The following is a 17,784-nucleotide window of genomic DNA, read 5'->3' as shown; positions in this document are numbered from 1 at the left end:
CCCCTTCTTATCTTTGCCTTGGAAGGTATTTGTTATGTAATTTATTTCTCATCCATGGTCAAGTATAGGGCTTTGTTTCAGTTATGCAAAGGGAAAATCTCATTTATAGGATATATTTGTACTGAAGTTTTCCCTTTGTAAGCATGCTTTTAACTTTGGAACTCATTGTTGAAGGCTATGGATAAATATGAGAAATACATGGGAATGACAGGCACTTGTTTGATCGTAATAAAGTTATGTAGAGGGTACTTTCTGAGTTTTTAAGATTTCATTTTGTAATTAATTTATTTTTGTATTTCTAAGGTGGTCTCTTGCAAATCATGATCAATTTGCACTGCAGCATGCTGATAGTTCTAATTTCTACATCACAGAGAAGGTAGGTAAATCACTGAACACAGTTCTTGCATAGCCTATCAAAATGTTTGCCACCGTAATATATTTTAAATTAAAATTTATAAAAACATAGAGTATTTTCTGTAATGTGATGCCAATGAGAGGGTGTAGGTACTGAGACACCTGATTTAATGATTTTGCACTGATTTCTTCTGTTCAGAAAGGCAGATGGGAGTTTGAATGTGCGGTGGCATACATCTGTTGAGTTCGATCAGACTTCAGTGCTGAGCCCTTCAGCTTTGGTATTTGCGCATGTTTAGTATTCTGCTGACAAGTGGTGTACGGGAAATTGAGATAAACATGTAAAACATGAAGGGCTGTTTGAAGTCTGAGACTACCTTGTGTGCATGTCACTTCCCTCTTTGTCTGATCAGGTAGAAATAAGTTTCAGTGACTCTGCAATACTTGATACTCCTTCCTGCCTGCCGTCTTGTCCTTTTCCAGTTCTGTATGTTACCCTGGCTTATTTTTTTGGTCCCCAGGTAGCGTGGCAAAAGGTGATTCATAAAGTGATGCAATGATTTCAGCACAGAGTAATGAAACGGCTGTAGCTGTAATAAAAATGGAATGTCTAGTCTAAATAAATGGGGCATGCTCATCTGAATGAGATCAAGTAGTACATTCATTCCTAGCATTGCTGATAGAATTGCTGAAATTACTGAAATTATGAGAAAATTAATTTCTTTGGAAGAGTGTGTGCATTAGTGCTGCAGAGGTACAATTTCTAAGCAATGGGAAAAGAGCAGCAGGTTTTGAATAGTGAAGTCCACATGCGGATTCCCTAACCTCAGTGGATTTTGAGCTATAGACCTGAGGTTAGCGGCATAGACATTTCTTGCTTACCTTGTTCTCAGTTTAGTTTGGCTTACTCTTAAATGGAAGGGTCTTTTGGTTTTGTTTTCCATTTTACAGTTGTTTAGGATCTGCTAAATACAGCTGAGACATGAACTAACTTTTCTCGCTGTAATTTACCCCCACCTAAGAAATAAGGGGAACTTAAGTGCAGTGAAACATTTAGACTAAATTTAGCAAGACAGCAGAGCAGTTGCTAATAGGATAGTGCTGCTTTTTTTTTAGCAGACCAGTTTCAGTTTTTCATTTAACTGTTTGTTACCCCAAAAAGCCTTCTCAGTGTGTCACAGTTTGTTTTGGATCACCCCTTTTTTGCTTGTGTGTTTTTTCTCCTTTCTTGTCAAGTTGCACTTGACAGACAATTCAAAGGCCACCATGAGGAAAACTGTTGAAGTAATTATTGGCTGCTCTGTTTTGCTTGTACCCAAATTAAATAGTGAGACTGTTTTGTTAATTGCCCTGAATTGTGACACAACATTTTCCAATAAGCCAGACACAACTGAACTTGCCCGTTGGCATTTAAACTCTGATTGTACAGTGAATATTTCTAAGAAGCCAGGATTGAGTGAATACTCAGGCTTGTTGAAGGAATTTGTCCTAATACAATGGGAGGAATCTTCCAGGCTTTGCCTCCACCTTTGTAGGATCCTGCAGCTTTGGAGGAGAAATGTTTTTTGTTCCGCATAAAATGAATTCTGATGGCGTCTGGCTGCCTTTAACTTTCAATAAGGATGGAAAATTATGGTCTTCTAGAACATTTGGGATTGTACTGCAGAGAGGACTTTGAGTTTGTTTATTCCCTACTGAAAATATGCAGAGTGTCTGACTCTGAGTCACATAAATAAGAGAGGAGAGCTCTAAATGCCACCAGTATTACTCAGATGTCTGCGACTTTTATTAGTGTTCACTGTTTATCACTGCTTATTGGATGGTGGCTATAAAGAAAGGCTTATATAGGCCATCACCCCTTCTATATACTTCCCCTCATTTGTGTGTGGTAAGATATGGTTGCTTTCTGAATTAAAACATGAAAAACACTGGGCATGAGGACACACATACACTTCAATGAAGCTACAACACTAATTGTTAAAGCCCACATTGCTTTAATGTGCCTCTTCCTGCTCTTACTAGCAAATCTATTTTGCAACAGTGACAGCTTCTAATAAGTAAATATTTTTCACTGCTCTCAAAGATGAATTGTATGTCTCTACATATGCAGAAAACATATGGGTATGGGTCATTTTTCTGCAGAGCCTGGGTGACAGCTGATTAATGGCCTTCCAGGTAGAGATGCCTTTTGAAAATACCACCATGCTTAAACTTACCAGACATAAAAACAATTAATGCATCCTTGTACAAAGTAAGAAGAAACTTTGAAGTGAAAATGTTACAAATGTGGGACTGTCAATGCATGGCTTACAATTATATTTTTGTTTCCCAGTGGCAAACAGTGCATCTGTGTTTTGGTTGTCATATGCAGAACACTTTATCTTTTGTAGCTGACCTATATTTCCTGATTTATACTGTACATAAATAAAAACAACGCCCAAGCAGTTCTGTCTCTTACTTTTGGCTGTATTATTTGGAAAAATGCCTCTACAGGACTAGCAATAACTCCTTCAGACAGTGTAAGGGCGGTCTTAACCAATCTTGAGTCAGTCCGGGTTCCTACTGGAGATAGGGCTTATCACAGCAGATGCAGTTTGGACTGCTGCCTCTGGGGTGCAGTGGAAATTATTAATTATGTATTAGTACTTTTTTAATAAAATGGGATAAATAAAAAAAGAGGTTATGGGAACAAGAAAACCAAGCAGGCATAGTGCCTAAGCTGAAGCCTAGCTGGTGTTTTGATAACAATGTATTTGTTTTTCAATTATATTAATAGGTGTGTCTTTTTTTAAAAGGCCTTACTTCTCCTGGAGGGGCATTTCTTTGGTAGGTCAAACATCTAAAAGCCTGACTTCTGAATCAGGATCTCATTGTGCTAGATACTATATAACAGAGAATGAAAAAGTCACCTTTGCTTCAATCTGTTCAGGTTGTACCTGAATAGATGCTTGTGTACATCAGGTGGAATAACTCAGGAACACTGTAGCCTGGATGATCTCAGGTGTAGAACAGAAAATGCTATATGAAGAGTAGAAAATGGCAGTATAATTGTGTGCTATGTGTGTTCCTGAACTGAAAACCACAGCTCGGATATCTGTCCACTGCGTTCCTCTGCTGGCAGTACTAGGAATCCAGGGACAGACATCCGAGCGACTCCTGCAGCACGTTGGTGGGGATGCCTGGTCCCTTATCGCTGCTCACCCTTGGCCTTGCAGACGAGGTCTGGCTAATCTAGATCCATTTGTGTGCCTGCACTGCCCACCCTGGGTTCTGGGTCTGGGAGGGATCATTATTAGCCCAAACTTGGTCTCTAAAACCAAAAAGGTGGTGAAGGAGATAGATCTTTGTAGCTGTTCAGATTACAGTGTTGTTTTGTCACATCTGAAGGTGTGATAAACCACAGCTTTTATCAGCAAGTGGACCTTGGAGGAGTATGGGGCTGGGGGAGAACAGTATTCAAGCTGGCTTCACCGCTGGAGGCAGAATGTGGTGGCTCTTAATCCTGCACTAGAGCAACTATCAGGGATAAAGGCTAGCTCATTCTTGCTGAGGGACTTTGTGAGCCGCTCTGAGCTGTGTTCAGCACACAGTGACGATACTGGTACCATTTCTTATGTTATCTTTTAAATGGAAGGACATTTCATTCATCTGTTTGATTGCAGTCCATTTTTATTCAGTCACAATTTCATCATGTTATTTTTTTTTCCCACATCTGATGCCCGTGAAGACTCCCTGTGTTTTTTCTCCTTCATTCCCAACTCCCACATTTCCCTTTCATTCTTATGTGTTACTGCATGTAGTGGAGGAGGGCAGACACTGAGTTCCCTCCACTAATTTCAAGACACTTTGTGCTGTTTTGCAAAGGGGGCTGCCCCCACCTTACTCAGCTCTTTGCTGTGGTTGCAGGTGGGGCATCTTTCTACCCCCTGCTTTTTCTGAGCTGGGAACCTGGGTAGAGTCCCTGGTGATTGTTCCTTCTCAAAGGTGCTTTTGCTTGTGACCTATTTTTTGCTGAATACAACCTGTAATTGTATATTCATGTGAAATTCCACCATGCTATTACAGGCTCCCGATGTGGGAGTGTATGCAAATGACAGGACAAGAAATGAGCCACTTGTAGGGTTGGGGCTTTTTGGAGGTTTTTTCTTTTACGTTTTTAGTATTAATGTGTTTTCACTGAGTAATTGAACTTCAGTGAGTTGGAAGTAAACATTCCTAATAATGAAGGTTTCTGAGTCACTGAAGGACCCTGGTACTTCATAAGCAACTGATAACGAGAAGTAGCATGAAGGCTGGGGAATAGAGGAATGTATTAATTGATCTGTTCCTCTCATTTGCCATTTTGCATTACTCTTGACAATAATGCTACATAAATGGCAGATCCCAATTCAGATTTGACCTGGACCAAACTACGCCTGACTTATCCTTTTCCACCAACAGGGCATGTGATATTTCTCTAATATTCTAAATTTCTTACTATTTTGGGGCATCTGCACAGCCCTGCAGAAATTCCTGACAATACAGGCAGTGCATGGAGTCAGAATGGCTGTGCTCCTGCCTGCTTTATGGATGCTGGTCATACAGCCCTGTGGACTCCAGTAAAAACTAGTGGACACTAGTATAGTTCTCCAGTGAGCAGAAGTAAAACTTGAGTATCTGTGCTCTAAATCACTTTCAGTCCTGCTTCGTTCAGGCTGATTTCAAGAACAGCGGTCATCCCTCTCTTAGCAAAAATTAGTCCTAGTTTTTAGGACTAACTTTGTGGGACTTCACGTTTATGCTAAAATTTCCAAATAAAATAATTCTGTCCTGACAATCTGTTATACTGTCTGGCTCCAGCATGAACAGCTTAATCCTTCTGCCTGCCTCCTCTTTAAATATTTGGGATGAATTGAGTTCCTTAGTTCCACATTAAGGCTGATGAGATGGATCAAGTGGCTTTTTTTTTTTTTTTTTAATATACATATTTTCTTGCATTTAGTTTGTAATTTTGCCTCACAAGTAACCATTAGAGAGGAAAGGCTCTGAAAAGGTTTGTCTTTCTCTTGTAGCACTTGAAAATAGGTATGGTATACCACAGGCACAGTGCAGCCGTTTGGGTTCAGCTGATATCAAACCGTTCAGTTTAAGATCTGGCTGACAGAAAAATGCTCTTTAAATCATCATCATGCTTAAAGAACAATCTATTTAGATAGGTCGGTGGTTTTACAAGGTATGGTGAACAGACATCACAGCTCATTCCTGAAAGGGAACAGTTTTGATTTCTTCTTCCTTCCCCATGAGATTCTGCCACTTTGTTTCTGCAGGCTACAGCATTTCCCTCCCCCTTCCCCCTTGCCCCCCCCAGTTTTTTGGAGGTGGTGGCAAGGGGGGATCATTTTGTGCCACTTTAATTCATTAAATTTGTGTACTAAAAAGTATGCCTGATCTGATCTATGGGTGAGGCAGGACCCTTGAATCGTATCTGGGAATGTGCTGCAGAGAAGGAAGAAGATAAAGGAAGGGTAGGAAGAGGAGTGAAACTTTTCTTTTTAACGGCTGTGAGCTGTTATATCCCTCAGTTGCTTGTGGGACTGGCTTAGGCTGATGGAATGGTGGAATGAACTTGGCAAATTCTGACTGTAATCACAGCTGGGGAAAGGATGTTCTACCTACAGCCTCTCTGCGTCTGAGAGGAAGGGCTCAGCCAAGGGAGTAGGAGTAGCATGTGCACGTTAGAGAAACACAAGCACCTGCAGGCTTCCCCTTGAACAAGTCTCAGTGTGGTCCCGAATGTGGTGCTTGCAAAATGAGCTGGCCCTCTCTCCTGCTTATACTATGGTGCTTATTTCCTGTCTTTTCCCTTACAAACTGGGCAAAACCCAAAATGATAAAATTGTCAGCTGGTTTACTTCCCTTGTTGACTCATCCAGTAGTTATACAACTGTTTATGCCACTTAAGAACAGTAGTAGGAATGCATAAGAGACTGAAAGCAAGACTCTGCTTTCTGGTAGCAAGCTGCGCTTTGATTTGGCAAAAGTGACTGTGAACCATAGTCTTGGCTCGGGTCTTCAGCTTTTTCTCCTAGTAGCAGCATTTGCTTAAGGAGCCACTGCCTTGTACTGACCCCTCAGTGTTGCTGCATGTGAATGTGTTAGGTGAACTGCATTGAAGGACTAACTTCAATTTGTCAATCTTTGTTTGGGTTTGTGTTTTTTTTGTGTCCATACCAGTTCCCTGTTCTGGTTTCCCCACACTATCTCACCAACAATAGTATGAGTCCAGCTAAGTCTGTAATTTCCTGATGTTTATTTTGCAGGGTGCAGCTTTTATGTTCCACCTTATCAGAGGATGATGAGGCTGCTTGTTATTTGCCCACCCCTTCCGTGTTATTGGTACAACTGTCTATGTGGTTGCTTGAATTGGGGAACTGATGCGGGTTAAAAATAACTTATGGGTAACTTCTTTTAATGTGTCAGAAGGATGTCTGCCCACAGCGTAATACCACTGCTGTTCTGCAGAGCTAGTAGCACATGATGATAGTGTCCTTCTAGATCACTTCATCTGTAGAACAGTAAATCATGCAAAGAAGGGACTTTTTCTTAGGGTGTGGTTTCAGTGGCATTCAAGCTGGCATAACTGTGGGTTGCTGGAGAAAAAGGTAGTTGAGCTTGCTTTTTCCCCTCCATTGCTTCATTCCCTTCACTTCTCTAGCATCCTAGTGACTGTACTGCTAGAAGGTGAGTTGCTTCAACTCATGGATCTGACAGAAGAAAACTAGAAGACTCTGGATTTTTTTCTTCTCCCCTCCTTTATGAATGAAGGGGAGAGGAAGAGGTAACTTTTTTTAAGATTAGGTGGCTGACTCTGCTGCTGCACATTGGTAGATCTGATGTAAGGAAAGTGTTGGGAGCCCACGTGTTAGAAGGGTGTGCAAAATTGTGCCTCCAATGGGCTGCAGAGTTGTACTGGATTAGGTATACCCTGAAACTGCACCACAGATGTTACTTGGTTTATTTACTAGCTTCTGTAATCCTTGAACAGGGGTAGATAAACAGTTTTTTAGAAACTTCAGCCAAACTACCGATGCTTAATTTTTTAAGGAAAATGCTATCACCAAATTTTAACGTGAAAAACGAGAGGGCATTCTCCCTGTTTCCAGCAGCTTCCTAGAAAAGTTATTTTATAACAATATTAATTGCCTCAGTATTTCTTCTAAAACAATACAGTCCTGTCATGCCAAATACTACAATGTAGATAATTACCTATATCTCTTAACTCTCATCTTACTAAAGTTTTTGGTGACTAAAATGGAACTTATGAAATTTTACCAAGTCAGCCCAATGTTATATCTAATGTCATAGCCTATCTCCAGCTGTGACAGTAGCATTCAGGGTTGTGATCTGATAATGTCTTTCACTCCCTTTCTGCTTCTTCAGCATTCGCATTTGTTGTACTACAGGTGTTGGAGGCTACATCTACACTTAGTCTACATGTAGTATCCATATTTGGGCCATGAAATTCTTTCATCTCATCTTGAACCTGCTGATACTGCCTGCTTTCACAACCTCTTGTGACAGCAAGCTCAAAATTCACTGCCTGCTGAATGAAGAGGTACATTTTCATCTGCTTTAAATTGATCCCTTACTACTTTCATCAAGTTTCCTCCTAGTTCTCGTACTGCAGAATTTGATAACAACAGTTCTGCATTCAGCTTGTCAACTACTTTTCCTCCCCTGGCCTTTGTCCCTCCAAACTGAGGAGGGACATTACCTCGTGAGGCAGCCGCTCAATCCAGCTGAGCATTTCACTTGCCTTTCGATGCCTTTTCTGTGATGCGACTGTGTCCTCCCTACGACGTCAAAATCAGAACTGCACACAGTGCCCTGCATTATGAGCGCATGAAGTTCTTGTGTGGTGGCAAAATGATGCCCTCTGCCTCGTTCACATTACCACTTCTGATGTTGTCCGATGTTTACTGGCTGCTGTAGCACATCAAATCAGGGCTTTAAGGAAGAGCTGCCCACAAGGAATTTGCTTCTCTTTCCTGGGTTGTTGACCTAGAAATTAACTCTATTATGTCTCGTTTTGTGCTTATTTAGTATTTGCCCAAACTCATCCATGTGAAAATGTTATGGAGTCACTAACTTAGTCTATTTCATAGCTCTAATTTTTTATTGGAGGAAGGTGTAATAAAATAATAGTAATATGGAAATATGGAAGAACTTAAGGATATAACCACATGAAGAATTTTAGATTTCTTAGCTGTTATTCTTTAACCCAGTTAGAGAAGTCTGAAGGAAGCTGTTTGGTCAAGGTTAGAGAGTGCTGAGCGAGCTATAACCATGGGAACCAATGCTTCTAGGTCTTCCCCAAATACGTTAAGAAAACATTCCATTGCAGCCAGTTACAGTGAGCTGAATCTTGAGGCATTTCGCTGGGTATAACAGGTGATTAAAATAAGACAAATACATGGCAAAATAAACTTTAATTTTGCTCGACACGTTTTCTGAAGTGTGTCTCCAGCAAAGCTCTGAATAAATGGCTTGACTGTTTTTATAGGATTTTTTGAAAGCAAACTCGAATAGCTTCATCCCTCTTCGTGGCTTGGTGGACTCTGTTTTTTAGATGCAAGTCGATGCAAGCCTCCTGCATGTGCTTTGGGCAAAGTAGCCTATGGCATAGTAAAGGCAGAGCTTTGAGAAGGAATGGAATCTGGTGGCAGGTGAGGTAGGTTCATGTTGCTCCAACTGGTGGAGTTGGAAGTCAGAGGGCCCTAAGATGTGAACACAAGGTGAACTGTCCAGGTATCCACTACTTCCTGCTGTGTTTTGTTGTTTATGTTTTTTCATTATAGTACTTGTTTGTCTGATTGAAAGCTCAGCTTGGAAATTGTGCAGCAGTGTGATGCTTGGAAATACTACCTAGTCAATTAGAATAAAATAATCTAGTGAGTGGAGACTCTTGTTAGATACAATATTGCAAATGGGGCTTACTTGTATCCGTAATATAACTGCTGTCTTAGTCCTAGGTAACATTTATAACAAATCTGTTTAATTGTTTCTGAGGTTTTTTTAGGGGCATTTTCCCTCTCTGCTCAGGAATAAGCTTCCCTAATACAGATCAACAGCATCAGTAATACCTAAAAACCTGGTGTACGCTTGAGTAACACATCAGAAATGTCTTGGAAGAGGTTTGGTGGTGGGTGCATCCTGTCCTGTATAGCAGTGGTGCTTATGAGTATGACTGCCGAAGCCAGGCCGCTGTGTTGGAATGATGTTCTGTTATCCCGGAAAAGAAATCCATAGGATGCTGTCCCTAATACTAAGCAGATTAACTGTGTAAATGTTGCAGTTGACATTAACTGGCATGCTGACTACTGCATCACACAGTTAATGTAGGAAATCCTCTTGGCTTAATTGTACACTTACACGCTGTTTCTTGGTAGGTGCTTAACTCATTATTTAGAATGGATAAACAAAATTGGATTTTTGATTGGGGAACAGCTAACCCTTTTCCAGTTTTGGCTAGCCTGCTGTATTAGAGACTTGATGCTTTGAATATTTTCAGGGAGAAGGCATGGGTAGTTTTCCTTAAGCCTTTGTCTACATCAGAAGTTAAAGATGAGCTCTCTATCTCTGATAGCAGTGATTGAATTTACAGCATAGGGCAGACTTATGCACTTTGCTCGGAGCCTGGCATGATGAGAGAAAGGTCTTTGTGCTTCATGTGCTCAGGGCTCTGACAGGCATCGCAGCTTTGAGTCTGAAAGCTTTGGTGTTTCAGACTTGACTTGATAAATAAGCAGAAAGACCCCAAACAAAACTTCCAGCGATGCTGTTATGTACTCTCTGTGTTCTTTTTCCTCTGCTATTTTATATAAAACCTGCTGACATGTGGTCACTCTGGAGAACAGTATTTCTCTTGTTTATCCATATGTGGTATCTGAACTTCAACCAGGTTATTGGCTTTCCTTTTTCCACTTGTTTTTAAATTCCTCTGACTACAGAGAAATAGTGTATTTTTTAACAAGATATTTTTAACTTGCTGGATTGGTTCTGGATTCAATCTATGCAATCTGTAAGTGTACTTATGTAATTAAGAGGTTTATTTTTTAACCTGCATGCATGACACTGTAGAGAGTATATCAGGTTAAGCCCAACATTTTATGGGTTAGAGTTTCAGCTTGTGATAAAACTACTGTAATTGAACAAACTGTGGAGCGTTGTTTCAGTCTGAAGCAACTGCGAAATAATGTAATTCGCGCTGTGGTTGACAGCTTGCTGCTCCCAGAAATGGAAGGTATAATTCCTCCTCATGCTTCCCCTGTTCTCTTTCCTCCCACCCCTTCCCTGCTCCCAAAGATGTGGTTCCACAATCTTCTCTGGGTAAGCACTGGTACTCAACCAAGGCAGAGCTTGTTTCTGTTTATTAAACTGAGAGAAGACTCTCCAATCTTTCCTGCCAGGGCTGCTTTCTGCCAGGTTAGTGAGATTGTGCAATTGACCCCTCAAACGGGTCTGTCCAGTGTCGGAGCTGATGTGAGGTAGAAAAGGGAGGGCACAGGCAGAAGGGTGATGAGGGAGGTGCCCCGCCTTGCAGTAGTACCCTGCTGTTCAGCAGACTCCTTGGACCTTCTGAGACCATAGTGTAGCCTTCTCACACAAAGCCTGGTACCTCATATTTCCAATGGGCTAAGAGTGTTTGCAGAGATGCCTATTGTGGCCCAGATGAAGTGACTTGACTTGTTAAACCACAGACTAATTTGTACATCTGATTTGGTTAAACCACAGACTAATTTGTATATCTGATTTGGTAGTTCGTGTTAATTAGAGCAGGAAACATGAGAAACTTTGAACTTGGTTATGCTGCTGAAAAAAATAAGCCTGTGTGGGTGCTCTTACTTATGTTTAAGAACAGTCTATTCACTTAGCTCCAATATTTTCATAAGGATATCAGTGAACTTTCACTTCTGAATGTGATTGGTACAGTTTAAGTTGTTTAAGTGTTGTGTGATTCCCTAACTGTTTTTAATATTGTTGCATAATGGGATTTGCTACCTCCCAAGTAAGGCTGATGGAACCCTGTGGGTATGTGTGCGTGCACGTATTCTGGCCTAATGCAGCTGAGGTCCAGTGCCTTAGCCAAAGCTGTTGATGGAGGTAGATTCAGCTTATGTTGACTGTCTGTCCTAACTCAATTACTTTTATTCAGTTCTACAAATCCAGGAGGTGGTAACACTTTAAGCCACTGCAACTGTTTGCAAAGTGAGTTTATTTCAACACTGATTTAAATTAAATCACAGAAATGCACTATTGCGACTTCATACAGATTCCTTAGACACGATGAGAGGTAGCTGGGTCTGGTGCTAATTTACTACTAGAGGAGAAAATCTGGCACTTCGTCAGTGCTGTGAGAAGCCACCCTGTACCTTAGCTGTTCACCCCCTTTTGTACCCCTCTCAAGTATAGCCTGGCTGGCCTCCCTGGGGCTGTGCTGATAGGAGACTGCTAAAGGCTGAGATGAGTTAAATGCACGTGTAAGCAAAGATGCTGTAAAAAAACCTCTCCCTTGTACCCCCTGTGTTGTCTGGCACTTCAATTATTTCAGTTAGAGTGAAGAAATGTTGGTGGGTGGAGGATGATCTTGCATATAGCTAGAACCAATCCTACAGAGGACTGGGTACCAAGAAAGAGACAATGTACTAGAGTTTCATTCTGGGACTGCTTGACCTGGTTTCAGGCAAGATTTATCCTGTTTTTAGCATTTTAGATTTGAGATGTATCAGAATGGGAGAAAGAAGGATGAAATGAATTTGGGAAAAATTGCCCGAGAAGAAAAATAACTTCTTTTTTTTTTTTTTTTTTTTTTTTTGCTAAACACCAGTCTGCAGAAAGCCTCCAATGTGGTCTTTGGAACAAAATTAGCTCTTATCTCTCAAACTCTTAGGGATTCCTCTGATTCCATTGATGAATTAGGGTAATGGCTGATGAACAAGCTATTGAACCATGAATGAAGTTGTGACTGTGCATTGCGCTGTGCACAGTCAGTGCCTGTTAGTATGTTCATCATGCTAGGTGTTGTATTCTCTTAACCTGTGGTGAACAGGAGGTGGCTTGTGGAGAGAGGGGAAGGCTACCCTGAACTTACCACAGGGGAAGACCGTGCACTTGGGCGCTGACCACAAAGTTGCGAGGATACTGTAAGCGTGCACGATAGCTTACGCCATGGCAGGTTTTTCATCCACCCATAGCTTTAGTTTAATTGAACATGTTATGTGAGCTTAACCAAAAGAAAATGTTTAATGCCACCTCTTTCTGCCAGCTGAGTAAGGAGAATGACTTATGGCATGTTTGAACTTCACTTACCACTAACAGTGATGCTTTTTTTACTTTGAGGGAGAAAGCAAAGTCGTCGTGGCAGAGCTCAGCGGGTTGGTTCTAGTGGTTTAAGTCAGCATGTTCTTGTTATAGAAAATGGAGAGCCAGTGGGATAAATTTTAAATCCTGCAGATGTTTAATGACAGGGTTCAGCAAACTTACAAACTCCTCAACTATGTAGTGCAATACCCGAGCCAGACACCATGGACAGTATATTTCAAAGAAATATTTAGAAGTTGCCAGTGGAAGCTAAACTTTGAAAAACATTAAGTCATTCTTGATAGGGTTCAGATTTGTAAATATCATGTGAACAGCCACCTATTTCTTGAAGCGAATGTTAGTATGCCTCAGTGGGGAAAATACCGTATAGGTGTTAGCTGGCCTATGAAAGAGGGATGTTTTTGCATGCAGACGGGAAAGTACTGTTGCTGGTTTAGTGTGGCATTCTGCTCAATGCATGTTTCATGTTTTTGTGTGAGTCTGAAAACCTTTTGGATTTTTCTCTTTCAGAATCGTAATGAAATAAAAAATGGAGCGATCCTTCGATTAACAACATCTCCAGTGAGTTATTGTTACTGTTATTCTCTCCCTTAAAAGTGAATATTTGATTAGTAAATCATTGTGAACTGATGTATGTGTGTTTAAGCTTTCACTGTATCCCACAATCCCCTTGCAAAGGAGGATGATGGTGTGGTCACAAGATGTGGTGTATGTGGTGTTCTCTTTGGGTTTTTTTGGTTGTTTTTTTTTGAGTTATGGGGGCAGGGGTGGTATCTCTGACATTTGGTGATAGGGTTGGCACAACTGGATGTTTTTTGTCTCTCACTTCTCTCCCACTGGGAACAGCTTTCATGTCCAAGATACCTCTGCTTCCCTGCTGGGATTGCAGCCTCACTCAAGTGCTCCTTCTCAGCCTCAAGCTCAGAACCAAGAGAAAAGGCTGGCATTTGAATCGTATAGAGCTGTGCTGGGCAGCTCAGGTCAGAGGTTTCCTGTTCTCTGGGTTTCTATTGAGAGAGCAGCTGTAATGTTGAGATTTTACTGGTTTTGTTTTGGGGTGTTTTGTGTTTTGTTTTTTTTTTTTTTTTTTTTTCAACACCACCTCCTTGCCAGCTCCTCAAAAAGCATGGCAGAGTTGCTGGTTGCCTTATAATGGCCTGTTTTCCTGCTGAGTTGAGCAGTACTGTTGCCACATGCTGAAAGCCACTATTAATCCCAGAAGATGTATGTCTAAGGCAGCAGCAATCCCATTTCCTCACTGACAAATGTAGTGTGCCATTAAAATGGTTTACCTCTTTATGGTGTGTTCTAGCTTCTGCAGATTCAAAGCATTCTTATGACCAAACTCTGCCACCCTGTACTGCAGCTCATTTGGACAGGCGAGATGGAGCTGTGGTGGTTTAACTTTTGGCTTCTGTTGAACTTGTTAAGGCTGTGGTCAGTTACTGCCATAACATGTGAAAACTTCTTTCTAGAAGCCATGCAGAGGTTATAGATATGTTTTTTGATTAATCACTTTTCAGCTAGTAGGGCCTAGGCTCAAAATAAAGAAACAGAGAAGTGTATGGTTACTAACTTCCCAAGTTCTACAGGCCTAATGTGCGTTTCCACTCCTCCCCGGCCTGCTTAACCTGCTGATGGCTTATATTGGACTTAGGAGGTGACTGAATTTGTATGCACATTTGCATATAAGTGGAAATTGAAGAAGTCAGTATGGAAGTATATACATGCCTCAAGTTTTTTAATAAGTGACCACAATATTAAACTACAGGAGTGTTGATTCTTAACAGAAAGCACTTGAAGCAGCAGCCAGCTGGGCAAAGACAAGAGATTTCCATTAGCCTTCATCATCTTTTTCAGGAGTCATTATATACAGAGCTTTACAGTCATAAGAATAAACAACAGTTTAAGACCATGGCTCTGTCAGAGTCCGTGTGACTCCAGAGTCTCTTGCTGTATGTCACCAGAACAGCCTTGTACATGGGGAAACCGCTTGCTTGGTGGAGTAAGGCCCATTTGGTGGAACTTCCTCAGAAACAGGCGGGCCCAGCATCAGCTTCTCCTAACCTTTGGGACTTCTTAAGAACAAATCCCGACTCCACTGAAAAAGGGCTTTCTACTACCCAGACTTGGGATCTCATGAAATCAAAACAACATCTGTGGTTCATCAAGAACGAACATGGTCCAAACACAGTGCATCATTTTTTTGTGTAACCACAAGATGGAGTGACAGCATGGGATGACTCATGGAATGCTTCTCTGTTTCAAAATCCACAACCAGTTGCACCATGCAAAACTGAAGAGAGGCTGTGCTGTGACTGATCTGTGGAAATGGCTGGCTGTCTGTCTTCATGATCACCTGTGCAATTGGAAACATGACCTTCAGACATGAAAGACAAATTTTGGATTTATAACACTTTCTGCTAATACCTATGGGCAGGAAGGTGGGGCTTTGCATTAGACTCTCTTCGGCCTATTCTGTTTCTTTGGTGATTTGCCTTAGGGTCAGTCAGCCAAGACAGGGGTCCTTAGGATACCGAGAGATAATACCTGTTACCTACCAAGTTACGCACCACTCTGGCACTGGCCTGCAGTTATTAGTGATTCAGCCATCCCGTTATAAGACAGAAGGCCAGTCTGTTTTCTAGTCTTCAGTATTGGTATTTATCCCTGAACCAGTGCTTATTTTCAAATTTTCTGACTTTTAAAAAAGTTTTTGTTAACTTTTCCCCAGAATCAGAGAGGTAGCTTGGAAGGAGGTTTCAAAGGACTGGATTGTTTTTTGTCAGATTACAGAGTATTTCTATTCTTTAAATAGACATAAAATGAAGTTCTGCATGTTCCCACCCTACAACAGTATCTTTGCTTTTAAGGTACTGTCAAAGTGGTCATCATAGAGGTACCTAAAATAGATAGATTAAAGGGTTCTAAGCTGTGGTTTTTAGACTGGTGACCCACACAATGCTTGTCATTTACCCTGAAAAGCTAACAGGCCATCTGGTTCTGTTTTCCCTCTGAAATTCTATATAAGAGCAACAGTGGTTGGAGGAGATAATGTGAAGAACAGGCTCCATGATATACTCCAGCAAAAGGGGAAAGGTGCTTTCCTGGCTGCTAGAGCTGGGTGGGAAATGTTTTTCTCATTCTGTGAAAATATTGTGAGTCTGAAAAAAATTCCCCCCTTTTTTTCCCTCTATCCTACATCAGTATAAAGCTGAAACTATTTCCCCTTTCCCCCAGAAAATGAAAATAATACCAAAAATGCTTTTTGAAGAGGTGGAGGAATTAGAAAAGGAGAGGAAGACTGAGAGAAATTAAGAGGAGCCACATACAGATTATCCAGTGTCTGGGATGTGTCCATGTAGTTCCAGAGAGGCTTGAGCTGCCTACTTCCTCGCTAATATGGGGTGGGGGGGAAATGTCCTGAACTTCACAAGCCTTTTGAGGAAACTTTTTTCCTTGAAGAGTTTAGAGGAATTGTTTTGACCAGTTCTGAAGGCTGCATGGACTTAACATTATTTTCCAGTTCTTAATTTTCATGCAACTTATTACCATGACAGCCAGGAGTCTGGTTATACCCATTCACAGTTGCATGTCATGAGTCATTGAAAACTGAGTGAGAAGGATGAGATACAATCTTTTTGAGTTCTGTTGTCATTAGCCTCAAATTGTGCATTGCTTATGCACCCAGAGCAGGTACTATTAAGGATTAAAAGGAGGAGGGGAAAAAAAGGTAGTTTTGTTTAGAAGTAGCACATCAGCATTTTTGGGTTGGCTTTTGTGAAATTAAGATTTGAAATCTAACTCCCCAAATCTAAATGTTAAATACTTTCTCCTTTTTAATTTCAAATTTAGGTTATTTTGTGTGTATACATAGGGACCTTTTTCTGAAAGTCACTGTGAATATTGCAAGGGCAAAACTGTAGTTATGGTGCGCTGCTAAATCCATTATAAATGCTTGCCTTCAGAGATTTACAACGTGTCTATTTTAAACTCCTTTGAGTTAAAACTTTGCAAACACCAGTTGTTAGGCCTCGTGGGAATATGAACTGCCTCTTTGTTTCTGTAGGTCTGTTTGCTAAGTTTGTGCGATTCTCTGAAAGGCTGTTTTTTCTAAACAATGCTATTTTTTTTTCCTCTATAAACCACTCGCCACACAGACACTCTGTTTCCTAGGTAACTTGAGTACAGATTGAATTTCTCTCATATTATCTTTGTTCCTATATCATCTTTCTTATTTATTTTTAACCTATCCTATCATCTTTCTTAAAAATTCTTTGTGCTATTGTGTGGTTTTGCAGTTTTCTGTGACCTGTTTTCCCCCTTTGTCCTTTTGCGTTTCTGAAGGGACTCATCAAAAGTTTCTTATGCAACATTTCTTTGTATTTGAACATATGTAACAGTTGAAATGCCAGATTGCCATTGTCTGTTTTCTGATACCCATATTCCAGTGAATGGTGGGTAGGTGTATAAATAAATGAGCTGTAATTGCTCCCGAGTGCGAGACTGCTCCGAAAGGACAGTTGTGTCCTGCAGTGCAGCAAGTGGAGTCCAACCTTTTAGTGTGTACAACTGCAGGATTCCTTTGATTGGATCCTGCAAATCCTCATTCATATGACTAATCATTTTGAAAGGACGCTAAAATACTGGGAAAATTAAACTGAAGGTACTATCCTCTTTTTTTTTTTTAATAATTTAATGGTTTTCAAACAGAACTGATTATTTAAGCACTCGCTGTTTATTTGAAAGTAGCTTCTTGGGCACTTAAAAAACATGGCTTGCTCACGAACTCTATACCTTAAACGTTGAGTCAATGGGCAGCCTTTGCTAATGTGGTATTTATGGTGCCTGATCATTTGCTTTTGTCCTGTGTTTTTCTTTGATCCTTTGGTTGGAGATCGGTTGAGTTCTCAAACCTATAAGTCCTTTGTAGGCAGCTGTATTAGCATTTCTAGCATGAGCAATCATGTAAATAGTGGCATTCATTAATAGTTGTCATAGTGTTTTCCCTGAATGCTCTTACAGATGTGAGCAATGTGGGGTTTTCTTATTTATGTGTGATCTACATAG

General features: G+C 40.8%; 1 protein-coding gene across 5 annotated transcripts in view; it reads left to right on the top strand.

The window, feature by feature from the left end:
- ELMO1 (engulfment and cell motility 1) overlaps positions 1–17,784 on the top strand; it is a 314,254-nt gene that overhangs the window by 63,840 nt on the left and 232,630 nt on the right. For all 5 annotated transcript variants that reach the window (XM_064443946.1, XM_064443945.1, XM_064443950.1 and 2 more), the window contains 2 exons: positions 304–376; positions 13,225–13,275. In XM_064443946.1, the coding sequence (XP_064300016.1) occupies positions 304–376; positions 13,225–13,275 (124 nt within the window). The remainder of the gene's footprint in view (positions 1–303; positions 377–13,224; positions 13,276–17,784) is intronic.

Source organism: Phalacrocorax carbo, chromosome 2, assembly GCF_963921805.1.
Source record: "Phalacrocorax carbo chromosome 2, bPhaCar2.1, whole genome shotgun sequence".
NCBI lineage: Eukaryota > Metazoa > Chordata > Aves > Suliformes > Phalacrocoracidae > Phalacrocorax > Phalacrocorax carbo.
The sequence above is the reverse complement of the archived record's forward strand: the minus strand, read 5'-3'. Positions and strand labels throughout refer to the sequence as shown.